Below are 16979 nucleotides of genomic sequence, written 5' to 3'. Positions count from 1 at the left end.
CATTCTCATGGTCTAGACATTTTATATTCACATGAAGCTTTACCCAAATCTCAAATCGCTTAAATCCTTCCATCTTTCTATAAGAATGAACCATCTTGTATGACCTCCAGAGCATTTTCACTGGGTTTTGTGCCCATGCCAGTCGTCTGGGTGGGACCGTCTACACTGTGCCTACACTGGCAGTTTGAGAGCTTATTGGAATAAAATAGCTGTTATAGAATGTGGTTCCAAAGGTTAGAACAAAGACCTTCATGCAAATGTAAGAAGAAGAGAACAATCAGAGTTGTTCAAAGATGGGATAAATTACTTTGAGAGGGGCTGAAGACCTGTCACTGGAAGGTTCGGCTTAGGGTCAGTGGCATTACCATCATTCATACAGTGGAAAGTGAGATAAAATTGTGGCTGAATTTCTGCTTTATCCAGGTACAAGGCACATGCAGGGAATCTTCTCTTTTTTTCTTTCAATATGTAGAAGAGGATGTAGTGCACAGCCTCTAGGGTAGTGTTTCTCCATGTATCATCCATAGACCCCCTAAATGAGAATCAATGTGGAATGTTTGGAAGTTTCTGGGCCCCCAAATGTACATGTACATTCCTCAGAACCTTTTGAGTCCTGGGAATCTTAACTTTTAATAAGCTCCCCCAGGTGGTTCTGGTGCCCACTAAGGTGTGAGAGTCTCTGCGTGAAAAGCAGAAACACATACAAAATTTGTGCCAGATAAATATACTTCAAGAATGTGGCTCTTACGTGACCATCACAATGTGTGCAATGAAATAGCGTCTGGGGAGGAGAAGGTCAATGCCAAGATTTAAAAAAAATTTGTGTCCATTGTGTTTTTATAGTTTTATCTCCTCTCTTCATTCGACATTATTTTCCTTTCACTTCATGCTATAGCAGTAGTGATGAATGCTAATGAGGCAATAGTTAATCTAACCCCAGGCATTCATTTTCAGGTAATTATTTGAAACCAGAACAGCACTTAACAGCACTGATTTACCTGTTTGGGAGATTAACTAATTAAAAGCTCAAGCAAGACAGGTTTTTTTTTCCCTAAACTGGTTAAGAGGAAGGAAATTAAAAAAAAGAATATTTACCTTCTGGTACTTTTCTGCCATGATTTTATAGTCTTAAAACACGGAGGGTGTTTTTGATTTCTCTGTTTTGAAAAATAGGATGGCAGATTCATATGAAATGGTGGGGGAGGCACAATTGCAAAATGAGTCATATGTATTTAGCCATATTTATTTAGAAAGATGCAGTAGATGGGGGCAATGTTTTAGACAAATTATCCAGATGATTAAGGGAAAACAAAGAAAAATCGTAAGTTTCATTAGCTAGGTATATTTTTTATACTGTCTCAAACCAATATACTTTGTGGACTGTAAATTTTAGTCCAAATTATCATTGGTCTAATAAGAGAGATTAATGAGCTATATGCTATAGGACGAGTAATCACTCTATTGATGATTCAAAAAGAAATGCCACCATCTTGTTGTTGATACAGTGAGAGAAGATTTATTTTATTTCTTTTTTCTTTTTTTTTTTTAGCTTGAGACAACCATCAAATCAAACCTCAGTATATTTTCCACAGTCTCACCCTTGGCCAGGTCAGTATTGAAAATGTGTCTTCCTGAGAGCCCTTGTTGCACTTGGGTGCCCGTTACTTTTGACACTGTGTAGTGATACATCAAAACCATCTTTTTTAAAGCAAAATCCGTTTCAAACGAGTCTCCTATCTTTAAAAGTTTCCAGCCATCTTAACTGTCTAAGAAAAACTTAAATACCTGCTATGGACGGCAAGATTTTGGCTAAATTTCACAGATTATTAATCTTATGATGTTCACTCATATACTCCAGGTAGCTTGGTTGCACTTTCCCTTTTCAAATGCGCTTTTAAACTGTGTAATGTCGCTCCGCTGTCTCCGCAGAGCTGGCTGTGATATCGTTGTGTGTGAAATGATCCTGTTTATAGTTGGATGTCATCTTGTTAAATCTGGGACGTGATTAGGGGTTTTTCTGGTTTGAGAAACACGTTACGATATTGTGACTATTGCCATTCATTATGTAGATTATATCCCTTTTTTATTTTCCTTTGAAATGAAAAGATGAGGGCTTTTAAAGTTATTCTTTAAGATGGTATGTGCTCTTTAGTAGAATCTGAAATGTAACTGTAATAAATATTCATCTAATCTACAGGACTTGCACACGGAGTTTATCACCATTTCAATTTCAAGCTTTCATTATATGCCGTTAGCACTGTCACATTGGACTGGCTCATTTTTCGCCCTTTGATAGTGACAACAAAAGATCTAGACCCTTTTTATATTTTGTAGTTATGTTCAGGCTTAGTAAAAAATCTTATAATATTCATTAATTCACGCATGCTTGTCTCATGGGGTAAGGTAACTGTATCATTTGCTTCAGTTCTCTTCCTTTTCTTGTTTAAATTCTGAAGCTCTTCTATTTCTAAATTCATTTTCTTTGGTACATCCAATTCTCTCCAGTACTCCCAGGAACAGCTGTGGGTGGTGATGGGCGATGTGTGGAGATAGTGATTCCACACTCTGCACATCCCCCCGAACAGCTTTATAAAACACGGGAAAGTACAGGAGAGCTCTGTGGCAGATGGACTTTCAAATAGTATTCACCAAAATCTTTCCCTCTCATATCAAGAAACTTGAGCTATATACCCTACTTAGTATGCTGACATTTCACGGTTGACATCCTCATATATTTTCCCTTTCACTTGATGGGCAGGGATGGGAATAGGGGTGCCCTTTTCAAACAAAATAAGCTTTCGTTTTTAGCATCTGTGAGTGTTGACTACAACAAATCTATTTGGCTGAATTCTACTTGTTTTCTAAATTCCTATGCTGTACACCTAATGAAGTGACTACCAAGTGTTGGAAAAATGCTAGATAGTTCTCTAAGTGTTCCTTACCAGCTTGGCTCAACGATTGCAATATTCGAATATATATTTAGTTTAGAAATTGTTAAGAAAGGAATTTTATGCCATCTTTCCTTTCTTTTTCTCTCCAATAGTTTGAGTATTTGTTTTATTGATTTAAAAACGTCACAGAAATTGGTGCTAAAAGAACTGTTGAACAGTCTGATGATATCAGATACCGTGTTTAAAAAATCTTGACCTTGGAAAGCATTATCTAGTTTAATTTAGGTCCTGTGCTTTGAACTTATTTTTACTTTGTACTCAGGAATAATTAGATGACCAAGCAGTTTTCCCAAATGGAAAAAATGTTTTGCCAAAGAGATAGGGAATTGCACCTACATTTTCATCTTCTTTACACAAGGCAGTTTCAAATATCAAAAACTTTCAGCAGAAATGTCACATCCTTGTTCTCAGTCCTGCAGTAAATCTGGTTACAGAAAATTTAATACAGTCTGTGTGGAGAGTCTGGAGATAAGTAAGTGTGTTTTTTCCTCTTGGGTAACTCTAAATTGTTTTCTTTAAACTTGTGATTTAGCAGGTAATCTTCTAGGTGAACCTTGGCAATCTGGTTACATTGTGACGCCAGGCCCTCTGAAAACAGCAGGTGATTGGCTAGCTGCCTCACCATGTCCAGCTCTGGGCCTGGGGGAAAGAGACATGTGAACGTTTATGATGAATTTTAGTGTGAGGTTTATTTAGATCGGAAAGTAACCATGAATGGTCATAAGAGAAGTTGGGGGTTTAGGACCCATTAGTGAGTGGCAGTTTCGAAAATTTCATTTTTACAGGTAACCCCTGGTACCACCTCTCCTGCTTATTTGAAGGGGAGACAAATGCTTATGAAAGATTTAAGATTAACCTGTAGAAACAGAAAAATCTGTCCTCTGAGAAATAGAAAAGAATCTGCGATAGGGAAGGGTTCAAAACCAATGACCCTAACCATTTTGTGGCAGTAGAAAGTGGGCTTTGTTAGAAGTGATTGGGCACAGCAGGGGCAGGTTGTTATTTATAAGAGTAGCTAACAGTTTTAGGTTCACAATTATATGCCAGACGCTGGCTCAGATGCTTTGTGTGTATAATCACATTTTATCCTTTTAACTATGTAAGGTAGAAACTATTATTTCTTTTGTTACATTAGTGAGAGAATTGAGACTCAGAAAGATAATTGTAGAAGACAGAGTGATGGTTCCCCCAAATATGTGGCTTCCCCACATCCTAATCCCTGGAACTCATGAATATGTTGTTTTCCCAGGAAAATGAGGCTTTTCAGATGTGATTAAGGTTGAGGGCCTTGGGATCATCCTGGCTTATCTGGATGGGTCCATCCTCATCACATGAATCCTTAAAAGGGGGAGCACTTTTCCTGGCTGTAGTCAAAGATGCAGATGTGATGATAGAAGAGGGGTCAGAGAGATGAGAAATTATGGCTTTGAAGATGGAAGAAGGGGGCCATAAGCCAAGGAATTCAGGCACCCTATAGAAATTGGAAAATGCAAGGAAACACATTCTCCCCTAGAGACTTCAGACAGTGTCTTAGTTCATTTAGGCTGCTATAACAAAATACCACAGGCTGGGTGGCTTATAAATGACAGAAATGTATTTCTTATTGTTCTGAAGGCTGGAAGTCCAAGATCAGGGTGCCAGCATGGTCAAGTGAGGGGCCTGTTCCAGGTTCCAGACTTCTTGTTGTATCCTCATATGGCAGAAGAGTCTAGAGAGCTCTGTGGGGTTTCTTTTATAACAGCACTAGTCCTATTTATAAGGGCTTCACTCACGTGATCTAAGCACCTCCCAATGTGATGCATCACATTGGGCATTAGAATTTCCATATATGAATTTTGGGAGGACACAAACGTTCAGACCTTAGCAGAAAGGAACAGAGCATTGCAAATATCTTGATTTTAGTACAATGAGACCCATGTCAGACTTATAACCCCAAGAACTGTAAGATAATAAATTAGTGTTGTTTTAAGCCACTATATTTATAGTAATTTGTTATAACAACAGTAGACAATTAAGACAGTAAGGTTATTTGTATTTATAGAAGGCCTGAGAAAGCCTCAGAATCCTTAGCAGGGCTGACAGAATGCATTTCTCTTCCGAAGCCAGTCAGTAAAGACTAGAGGAGGTGACTGCTACTACAAATGTGAAGAGAGCAACTCAATACTTGAAGAAACAATGAAAAATCAAGGAAACATGACACCACAAAAGGATCACAATAATTTTCCAGTAACCAATCCCAAAGACATGAGTATCTGCAATTTATCTGACAAAAAAATAAAAATAGCTGGGTTAAGAAAGCTCTGTGAACCCCAAAAAAACCCAGAAACACAAAACACAGAAAGACAATTCGACAAAATTAGGAAAACAATACATGAACAAAATGAGAAGTTTAACAAAGATAAAAAGAATGAAAAAGAACCAAACAGAAATTCTGGAGCTGAAGAATATAATGAATGAAATGAAAAATACATTACAAAACATTAATAACAGAATGGATCAAGCATAAGAAAGAGTCTGCAAAATAAAAGACAGAAGCTTTGAAATTATCCAGTCACAGGAGAACAAAGAAAAAAGAATGAAAAAAAGTGAAGGCAGCCTATGGAAACATTGGATACCATCAAGACAAGCAATCTGCAAATTATTGGAATCTTAGAAGGAGAAGAGAGGGAGCAGGGGATGGAAAGCTTATTTAAAGAAATAATGGCTGAGAACATCCTAAATTTGGGGATAGATTTGGATATCCAAGTTCATGAAGCTTATTGGTCCTCAAAAAAACTAAACGTTAAGAGATCTTCTCCAAGATACATTATAATAAAACTGTCAAAAATAAAAGACAGAGAAAATCTTAGAGGCAACAGGAGAAAAGAAGCTTGTCACTTACATGAGAATCCCCATAAGACTATCAGTCGATTTCTCACCAGAAACCTTATAGGCCAGGAGAGAGTAGGATGATATATTGAAAGTACTGAAAGAAAAAAACTGCCAACAAAGAATACTTTATCTCACAAAGTGGTCCTATGAACCTAATGAATACTTAATATAAGAGGAAAATTGTGACTTCAAAAACATAAAAAGAAGGAAGAGTAACAGAGTAGAGTTTTTGTATGTGATCAAAGTTAAATTGTTATCAGCATAAAATAGACTTTTAGGTCTATAAGGTATTTTATGTAAGCCTCATGGTAATCACAAAGCAAAACCTACAATGGATTCACAAAAGGTGAAGAGAATCAATGTATACCACTATGGAAAATCATCAATTCACAAAGGAATACAGCAAGAGAGAAAGAAAGGAACAAGGGAAATACAAAACAGCCAAAAAACAATTAATAAGATGACATTAGTATGTCCTTATCTATCAGTAATTATTCTAAATGTAAGGGATTAAATTATCCAATCAAAAGGCATAGAGTTGGGGCCGGTTCCGTGGCTTAGCGGTTAAGTGCACGCACTCTGCTAGTGGCGGCCCAGGTTCGGATCCCGGGTGGGCACCCACGCACCGCTTCTCCGGCCATGCTGAGGCAGCGGCGTCCCACATACAGCAACTAGAAGGATGTGCAACTATGACATACAACTATCTACTGGGGCTTTGGGGAAAAAAAGGAGGAGGACTGGCAATAGATGTTAGCTCAGAGCCAGTCTTCCTCGGCAAAAAAGAGGAGGATTGGCATGAATGTTGGCTCAGGGCTGATCTTCCTTGGGAAAAAAAAAAAAGGCATAGAATTGCTGAATGGGTAAAAACACAAGATCCTACTATATGCTGCCTACAAGAGACTAACTTCAGAATTAAGGACACACATAGGCTCAAAGTGAAGAGATGGAAAGATATTCCATGCAAGTGGAAACCAAAAGAGAGCAGAGGTAACTATATTTATATCCAACAAAATAGACTTTAAGACAAAGATTGTAATAAGAGACAAAGAAGGTCATTATATAATCACAAATGGGTCAAATTATCAACAGGATATAACAATTATGAATATATATATATACATCCACCATTGGAGCACCTAAACATATTAAGCAAATACTAACAGATCTGAAGGGAGAAATGGACAACAAGACGGTAATACTAAGGGATTTCAATACCCTACTTTCAACAATGGGTAGATTATCCAGAGAGAAAATTCACGAGGAAAGGTTGGACTTGAACTATCCTTTAGATCAAATGGACTTAACAGACATATACAGGACATTCCTTCCCACAGCAGCAGAATACACATTCTTCTAAAGCACACATGGAACATCTCCAGGGTAGGTCACATGTTAGATCACAAAACAAGTCTTATCATTTAAAAAGATCAAAATCATACCAAGTATTTTTCCTGACCACAAAGGTTTGAAACTAGAAATCAATACCAGTAGGAAAACTGTAAAATTCACAAATATGTGGAGGTTAAACAATACACTCCTGAACAACCAATGGGTCAAAGATGAAATAAAAAAAATATATTGAAACAAACAAAAATGGAATAACAATATATCAAAATTTATGGGATGCAGCAAAAGCAATTCTAAGATGGAAATTCATAGTGATGAATGACTATGTTAAGAAAAAATAAATATCTCAAATAAACAACCTAACATCACACCTCAAGGAACTAGAAAAACAACAACAAACTAAGCCAATAGTTAGCAGAAGGAAGGAAATAACAAAGATTAGGGCAGTAATAAATGAAATAGAGAGCAGAAAAACAATAGAAAAGATCAACAAAACTAAGAACTAGTTTTTTAAAAAGATGAACAAAATTGATAAACCTGTAGCTAGACTCATCAAAAAAAGAGAAGACTCACTAAATAAAACTAGAAACAAACAAGGAGATATAAAATATGATACCAGAGAAATACAAAGGATCATAAGAGACTACTTTGAACAATTATATGCTAAGAAATTGGATAATCTAGGAGAAATGGACAAATTCCCCAAACATGCAACCTACCTGGACTGAATCATAAAGAACTAGAAAATCTCAACAGACCAGTAATGAGTAAAGAGATTGAATCAGTAACCAAAAATCCTCCCAACAAAGAAAATTCTTGAGCCAGATGGTTTCACTGGTGAGTTCTACTAAACATTTACAGAAGAATTAATGCAATCCTTCTCAAACTCTTCCCAAAAATCGAAGGGGAGGGAACCCTCTCAAACTCATTTTACGAGGCTACCATTACCCTGATACCAAAGCCAGATGAGGACACTTCAAAAAAAGAAAACTATATTCCTGATGAATATAAATGCAAAATTTTTTATCAAAATACTAGCAAACTGAATTCAACAGCATATTAAAAGGATCATACACAATGATCAAGTAGGCTTTATCCCTAAGATACAAGGATGGTTCAACATATGCAAATTAATAAATTTGATACACCACATTAATAGAATGAAAGCCAAAAATCATATGATCATCTCAATAGATGCAGAAAAAGCATTTGAAAGAATTCAACATCTTTCATGATAAAAACTGTCAACAAATTGGGAATAGAAGGAACATACCTCAACATAATAAAGGCCATATATGACAAACCCATAACTAACATCATACTCGACAGTGAAAGGCCAAAAGCTTTTCCTCTAAGATCAGAAACAAGACGAGTGCCCACTCTCACCACTGCTATTCAACTAGTACTGGAAGTCCTAGCCAGAGCAATCAGCAGATAAAGAAATAAAAGGCATCCAAGTCAGAAAAGAAGAAGTAAAATTGTTTCTGCTGGCAGATGACATGATCTGATATATAGAAAACTCTAAAGACTCCACCAAATAGCTGTTAGAACTAATAAATAAATTCAGTAAGGTTGCAGGATAGAAAATCAACACACAAAAAATGCACTTCTATACACTAACAATGAACTATCTGAAAAATAAATTTTAAAAAATCCGATTTACAGTTGCATCATAAACAATAAAATACTTAGCAATAAATTTAACCAAGGAAGTGAAAGATCTGTCCACTGAAAACTGTAAGACTTTGATGAAAGAAATTTCAAAAGACACAAATAAATGTGAATTTACCCCATGTTCATGGATCGGTAGAATTAATATGTTAAAATGTCCATACTACTCAAAGCAATATACAGATTCAATGCAATCCCTATCAAAATTCTAATAGCAGTTTTCACAGAAATAGAACAAACAATTCTAAAATTCATATGGAATCACAAAAGACCCTGAATAGCCAAAGCAATCCTAAGAAGAACAAAGCTGGAGGCATCCCATTTCCTAATTTCAAACTGTATTCCAAAACCATGGTAAGCAGAACAGTATGAAACAGGGGCTGGCCCCATGGCTAGTGGTTAAGTTCAGCGTGCTCTGCTTTGGTGGCCTGGATTCGGTTCCCAGGTGCAGACCTGCACAGCTCATTGGTGGCCATGACGTGGAGGCATCCCCCATGCAAAATAGAGGAAGATTGGTACAGATGTTAGCTCAGGGTGAATCTTTCTCAAGCAAAAAGGGGAAGATTGGCAACAGATGTTAGCTCAGGGCGAGTCTTCCTCTGCAAAACAAAAACAAAACAGTATGAAACTGGTATAAAAATAGACACATAGACCAACGGAACAGAACAGAGAGCCCAGAAACAAACTATCTCATATGTGATCAACCATATTTGACAAGGGAGCCAAGAATACTCGATAGGGAAAGAATAGTCTCTTCATTAATCAGTGTTGTGAAAACTGGATAATCACATGCAGAAGACTGATACTGGACCCCTATCTTACATCACTCAAAAAAACTTAACTCAAAAGAAAGACTTAAACATGAGACCTGAAACCTAAATCTCCTAGAATAAAACAGGGAAAAAGCTCCTTTATGTTGGTCTTGGCAAAAATTTTTGGTTATGACAACAAAAGCACAAACAACAAAAGCAGAAATTAGTAAGTGGGACTACCTTAAACTAAAAGCTTCTGCACAGCAAATGAAATAATTAACAAAATGAAAATACAACCTATTGATTGGGAGAAAATATTTACAAACCATCTATGTAATATGGGGTTAATATCCAAAATATGTAAGAAACTCCTACACTCAATAGCAAAAAAACAACAATCTGATTAAAAAGTAAGCAGGGGACTTGAATAGACATTTTTCCAAAGAAGACATACAAATGACTAACAGGGACACAAAAAGATGCTCAACATCACTAATCATCAGAGAAATGCATGTCAAACCACAGTGAGATATCACCTCACATCTGTTAGAATGACTATAATGAAAAAGATAAGAGATAAGTGTTAGTGAGGATGTGGAGAAAAGGGAACCCTCTGGCACTCTTGGTGGGGATGTCAGCTGGCACAGCCACTGTGGAAAACAGTATGTAGGTTCCTCAAAAAATCCTAAATAGAAGTACTATATGTTCCAACAATCCCGCTTCTCTTGATTTATGGCCAAAGCTAATGAAATCAGGATCTTGAAGAGATATCTGTATTCTTATGTTCCTTGCAGTATTATTCCCAATAGCCAAGACATGATACCAACCTAAGTGTCCATCTACCAATGAATGGGTAAAGAAGATGTGGCATATATATATATATATATATATATATGTAATGAGATATTTTTATATATAATATATAAATAATATATAATATAATCTATATAAATATAGATATATTTATATGTAATGAGATATTATTCAGCCATGAGAAAGAAAGATTTCTGCCATTTGTGAAAACATGGATGGAACTTGAGGGCTTTATGGTAAGTGAAATATCAGACGAAGGAAGACAAATTCTGCATGATCTCACCTGTATGTGAAATATAAAAAAAAAAAACTCAGAGCAGAGAGTAGAATGGTGGCTGCCAGGGGCTGGGGGATGGGGAAAATGGGGAGATGTTGGTCCAAGTGTACAAACTTCCAGTTATAAGATGAATGGTTCTGGGGATATGATGTACAGCATAGTGGCTATAATTAACAATTTTATATTATATACTTGAAAGTTTCTATGAGAGTAGATCTTAAATGTTCTTACCTCTAAAATAAAAGGATAATTATGTGAGGTCATAGAGACGTTAACTAACCCTATTGTGGTAATCATTTTGCAAATTATACGTGTATCAAATCATCACATGGAACACCTTAAATGAATACAATGTTATATGTCAATTATATTTCAATAAAGCTGGAAAAAAGATTTGTTGAATAAACAATCAAATAAATAAATAAATAAAAGACATTGTTACACGGGGGATAAAAACATTTAATGAGTGCCTGCTATATGCCAGGCATGGGGCTTGGTGCTGGGTAGGTGGTATGATACATTGACATATAAAACAGTCATGGTTCTTGCCTTTTTGAAATATTCTTTTGTTGAAGACATTAAAAAAATATGAAAACAAGGAAATGGACCACTAAATATCATCATTACAATTGTGATAAGTTATGGGGCATATAAATGTATGAATTATGAAAGAATAAGATAGTAACTGTGATGAACTTCCTTTAAATGGTTAGGGAAGTCTTCTCTGAAGACGTAATGTTTATATGGAGACTATGTTTAAATTGAGAAGCACAGAAAAAGCTAGCACTTAGGAAACTGGAAAGAGTGTTAGGCATAGAATAGGGCATGTGCTAATATCCCAAGGAAGGAGACAGCTGGTTAGTGTGTTCATAGAACTGGAAAAAGGCCCTAGTAACTGGAAGAGAGTGAGCTAGAAAGAAGACTCAAGATGAGGTTGAAATCATGAGCCAGACCAGGCGGAGCTTTTACAGGCCGTGCATAGGAGTTTGGATTTTATTGTAGCCACTATAAGAAGCCATAAAAGAGTTTGTAAAGCAAGGAATGATTTGAATTGACTTATGCCTTACGAAAATTTGATGTGCAGAGAATGGATTGTAGAGGACATGAGTTGAAGCCGGGAGATGAAGAAGACTGTAATCCATGACACAATAGATACCCACTCCTCCTTCCTGGTCTGCTCAAGTTTAGTGAATGTCTCCTCCTGAAAGAGATTATGCACGATCATTTTCTCTAGAAAAATGCAGAGGGGCTGCATTACACCTGCATTATCTTTTTTTTTTTTTTTTGTGAGGAAGATCAGCCCTGAGCTAACATCCATGCCAATCCTCCTCTATTTGCCGAGGAAGACCGGCCCTGAGCTAACATGTATTGCCGATCCTCCTTCTTTTTTTCTTTCCCTTTTTCTCCCCAAAGCCCCAGTAGATAGTTGTATGTTATAGTTGCACATCCTGCTAGTTGCCGTATGTGGGATGCCGCCTCAGCATGGCTGGACAAGCGGTGGGTCGGTGCGCACCCGGGATCCGAACCCGGGCCGTCAGTAGCAGAGCATGGGACTTAACCGCTAAGCCACGGGGTGGCCCCCACCTGCATTATCTTTTAGTCAAGATTTCAACTGCCAAAATATGAACTCCTTAAATGACTGGACATAAACAACAAAGATTTCTGTCAGCCTTGATATCATACTAAAATTTACCTTCTCTGCATAGACATTTGCATATTTTTTCCCAAAATTTGGTTGTGTGATTTGGGGGCAAGTATTAATCTAATCTGTGAGTTGGAAAGCTACCATATGGAGAAATAACGTCTTCAGTATCACAGCTTATATGAGAGCTGTTTTAAATATCTTCTTCTGACTCTTATTATAAAATTCGGGATAAATAGCCAAGTTTATTAGGTATGAAATTGTGTCTGCTACAGAGCTAATGTTTCTACATATTTCTATTACCTCAGATGATGAACTCACCTTTATATAAGAAGCTCTATTTTGCTCTGAAGATATTACATGAAATTCAAAAGATGCCAAAAATATAAGCGAATGCAAGTTCTAATTTCGTTTTTGAGTTAAAAAACCATCACTAGTGCCAAACTCGACAATAATGACAAGCTAAGTCTTTATACAGAAGAAAAAAAATTCTTTAGGAAATTAAAAAGCTAATCATCTTACAACAATAAACACTTACCCACATTGTTTATACATAGTATTCTGCTTGTTAAAGAGATTTTAAGAGTCTACATTAGTGTGTAGAGTTAGTGCAGTGTTGGTGAATTAGAGTTGCTAACTACTTGAATTGCCAACTGTGCATTTTGGTAGATTTTTGCCTTGAATGCTAATGTGGTCTTTTAAGTATCATTTTGATGAATTTTATTGTTACCTTAGACACAGTCTGGTTTTTCCAATCAGTCACGTCCACTCCATCACTGTCAACGTGCTTCATCACACGTCAACATTAAATATGACCAGAGGTAAACATTATTGAAAACTGTGCCTCTAACTGCTGTTTTACCACGGCGTAATTTTGTTTTTATTTCCTTTGATTTTATGCTGATATGGGTTTCAGCAGTATTTGCCTGCAGCCTCTTTCAACTTTTCTTTTTAATTAAAAAGCCTAATTGGGAGTAATAAAAACTTCCAATTAAGCCTTTTAAATAAAAATTGAAAGCTGAAAGTGGCTGTGGCTGCAGATAGAGGCCTGTGCTGACATTTTCATTACTGCAATACAATTTGTGTTTCCAGGTGCAACTTGAGACCTGTTGAGTTAGGAGATGTGGACTTTGAGAGAGATACTCAAACGGATCATTATTTGGTTAAACATCCATGTTTTTTTGAGGGGTGTTGTTTTCTGAGGCAGGAAGGATACTGAAAGGGAGCTGAAATCAATCATCATCCTGGAGGGTTCATTTGATAAGAATTTCAGTAATATTGCACTTTTAACAAAAAAAAGTAAGAGATTCTAGTATTCGAATAAAAAGGTAAAATATTTTAGCTTATTTGTTATTTTCATTTAGGTATAAAATAATCTAAAAGATTTTGGCTTGCTTTATTTTCTTTCATGTCTTGCATTAGAGAAATGTACTAGAAAAAGCCTGCAGTGGAGTCTAGGATTGCACAGTGTCTAATCGGACAGATTGGAGCATAATTTGCTGATCCTTATATACTAATTGAATAATAAAAGACTCAGACTTTTTATACTATTTGAAATGTGTGACTTTCTGCAGTTTTCTTGTTTATGTATCAAACTTTAATTCCTGTTAGCCTGTAGTATCATATATGCTTGGGGGCAGGAGGGAGGGGTATGGTTGGGAGTTGGATCAGGCAGGAGGGGTATTTTAGCTTTGCTTCTTCATTGGCTCTTAGTTGATTTCATATAATTTGGAAAGGTTAAAGGAGGGAAACTTTCTATGTCTGAATGTCTCAGTTAAGTAAAATATTATTTTAATTCAAATTTTTATCTTTTTAAATCTATGGTCACTATTTATGCCTATTTTTAAAATTCAGTTTTGTTGTTTATTTTCTTATACAGGTAGCACTTGCTGCTTACAGAAAAATCAGAATGTATTAAAAATAAAAATAATACATAATTTTACCTCAAATCACAGTTAACATATTTGGTATATTTTTGTCCAGTTTTTTTCGTTTAATGCATTCTTTCTACATACAGGCCTACACACATAGGCAAAAATAATATAACTGGGATTATATTATTATAATGTTCTATTTATTCCTTTTTTTCACTTAACATTGTATCTAAGCATTTCCCATTTTTAAAAGACATATATGTCTATCCTAATTTATTTGACCAGTTTCCAATTTTTGGACATTTGGGATTGAAAGGCTGAATACCATAGCAGGTTAGAGCTTGAATTTTGGAGTCATGCTGTCTGGATTCAATTCTTGGTTCCAAAATCTACGAGCTATGTGATCTCAGGCAATTTCCTTTTCTGAGCTCTTTTTTCCCTCCTGCATAAAGTGCAGAAAAGCATATTATGCATCTCAGGGATAGATATGAAGATTATATGGGTTATCTATGTAAAAGTGCTGTGGCGCATAGTAAACACTATGTAAGTATTAACCGTTATTATTTCTAATTATTTTCCATTTTCAATAATCTATGCATTTCAAATAATCTAATAATATTTTTACTTGGTTAGATTTGGCAAAATTAACTCATTCTTTGTTATCTTTAGTCGTACTAGATCAGATGCTTCTAGAAAGATTTATTTAGGTCTTTGATTATTCTCAGGAAAGTTTGGGAGCTTCCTTCCTATGGGACCACATATTTATTGTTAGGATTATTCTCAGATATTTTATATTGTTTTTGATAGCTATTATAAGTGAAATCTTTCTTCTCCATTGCACTTTTCAATATGCTTGTTATTTGTTTGCCAGTTGTTGATCTTTAGATATCTATCCACTGAAAATTTGCTATACTTTTAGTAATAATTGAAACTAAATATTACTTTAATACATAAGGGGTATCTCAGTAAAATTGTTTCCAAGCTTTTTCAAAAATTTATATTTTGATAGATTTTTTTCTTTTCTTACCTGAATATTATTCTATTTAGGTTGCTGTTTTTCTTTGAGTAAATTTTGTAATTTAATATTTTTTTTTGCAGAAAATTATCTATTTCACAAATTTCTTTTCAAATATCTTAACATATAATTTCGCATTTAATTCACTGGTAATTTAAAATAACAGCCCTTTTATTTATTAGCAGATCCCTTTTTCCATGTTTAATTTATTTACCTCAATCTTTTATTCTTGAGCAGATTTTCTAGAGATTTATTAACAATATTTTTTTTACAGAAAATATAAGCCCTTTGATTCATTTATTGTTTTCCTTTTGTTTCAAATTTACTTTTACTCTTATTTTTTAAAACTTAATTATTTTTGTAATTTCTCCAGGTCAATGATTAGCTTATTTTTAAAAAGTTAGACAATATACTTATTATAAATTTGTCTCTGAATATAGCTTTGCTTGCATTTAGTGCATTTTTTCATACATTTTTCTTTTTTTCCTCATGTTTTGTATGTTCCTAAATTTTAGAAAAGTGTCTTTTTGACTCTAATATTATGTAAATTGTGCTGTTATAATTTTCTCATCGTTTCTTCTCTTGGCTATTGAACTACTGTGGCAGTTTCCTTCATCTGTGTCTTCTTGTCACACCATGCTCCAGACTGCTGCTAGGAGTATCTTTCTAAAAGCAATATATTCTTCCCAATAAATGTTGTTTAAGGGTACAAACTTCCAAGTAGTAGATAAATAAATCCTGGAAATAGGATGCACAGCATAGTCATTATAGTCAATAATCTGCATTATAAAATTCAAAGTTGGTAAGAGACTAGATCATAATTGTTCTCACTACAAAAAAGAAATGATAATTATGTGACAGGATTAGGTGTTAGGTGTCAGACGTTAGCTAACACGATGGTGGTAATTATGTTGTGATACATAAATATATCAAATTAACACATTGTACACCTTAAATTGACACAATGTTATATGTCAATTATATATCACTAAAAAAAACAAAAGCAATACACTCTTTTCTCCGCTCTCTACTTTATATGCTGTAAAGTCAACATCCTTATTAGGACCTCTTTAATTTAGCCCCAACCTTCACCTGTAATTCTCATCTGCCATTTTTTCCCCAACACCTCCTGAAAATCCTCTCACCATTTATATTGTGTGACTCCCTTTATTTGGTTACTTATGCTTTTACTCAACTTCTCTGGTCATATCCTTTGTTGTGTGTAGCATCTTCTGTGTAACTTCTCCTTTATCCTTGGTCAAATTCAGCCGTTTCTCCTGGGTGCTCTCAGAGAGTTTAGAAGCCATTCTGATATAGCACTCACCATATTCTGCAGGCATGATTTCCCTCCATGCTTGTCTCCCACAGTTGAATGTTGATAAACACACAGAACAAGTCATCTTGATTTTTATATTACTGTTACATTTAGTTGTTCAAGTCCTTCTATGAATTAGATGTTATTATCTATTTTTGAAGATGAATAAATTGAGAATCTGAGAAGTTAAATCATATTTCCAAAGTCACAGACTAGTCAATAATGTAGGATATTAATTAATCCAAATTTGTATCTACTGCACTAATGTTTCACAAGCTTTGACAAAAATAGCTCCTCACGGTCAAAGAAATATAAGGGTGGAAGGCAGCATCTGAGGGCATAGCCTGAAATAGCTCAACACAAGGACATACTTATTTGAAGTGCTTTCTTTCATATTAAGCATCATTAGTTTAGTTCTACTCTAAAATATATTCATATATGTTTCAATATA

General features: G+C 35.3%; 2 protein-coding genes across 2 annotated transcripts in view; one reads left to right on the top strand and one right to left on the bottom strand.

The window, feature by feature from the left end:
• Nucleotides 1–16979, top strand: part of LOC147911374 (5'-3' exoribonuclease 2-like) — a 171690-nt gene that overhangs the window by 89904 nt on the left and 64807 nt on the right. Inside the window, exon 26 of the mRNA XM_087428022.1 lies at nt 1550–1608. Within this exon, the coding sequence (XP_087284148.1) occupies nt 1550–1608 (59 nt within the window). The remainder of the gene's footprint in view (nt 1–1549; nt 1609–16979) is intronic.
• Nucleotides 1986–16979, bottom strand: part of LOC147911375 (uncharacterized) — a 70124-nt gene continuing 55130 nt past the window's right edge. Inside the window, exons 4-5 of the mRNA XM_087428005.1 lie at nt 11750–11883; nt 1986–3590 (exon numbers count right to left, since the gene is read on the bottom strand). Coding sequence (XP_087284131.1) covers nt 3391–3590; nt 11750–11883 — 334 coding nt within the window. The 3' untranslated portion in view covers nt 1986–3390. The remainder of the gene's footprint in view (nt 3591–11749; nt 11884–16979) is intronic.

This window comes from Ceratotherium simum, unplaced genomic scaffold, assembly GCF_057802395.1.
Source record: "Ceratotherium simum simum isolate JZ-2026a unplaced genomic scaffold, ASM5780239v1 HiC_scaffold_43, whole genome shotgun sequence".
NCBI classification, from domain to species: Eukaryota; Metazoa; Chordata; class Mammalia; order Perissodactyla; family Rhinocerotidae; genus Ceratotherium; species Ceratotherium simum.
Note: the sequence above shows the minus strand (reverse complement) of the source record. Positions and strands in the feature narration are given on the sequence as shown.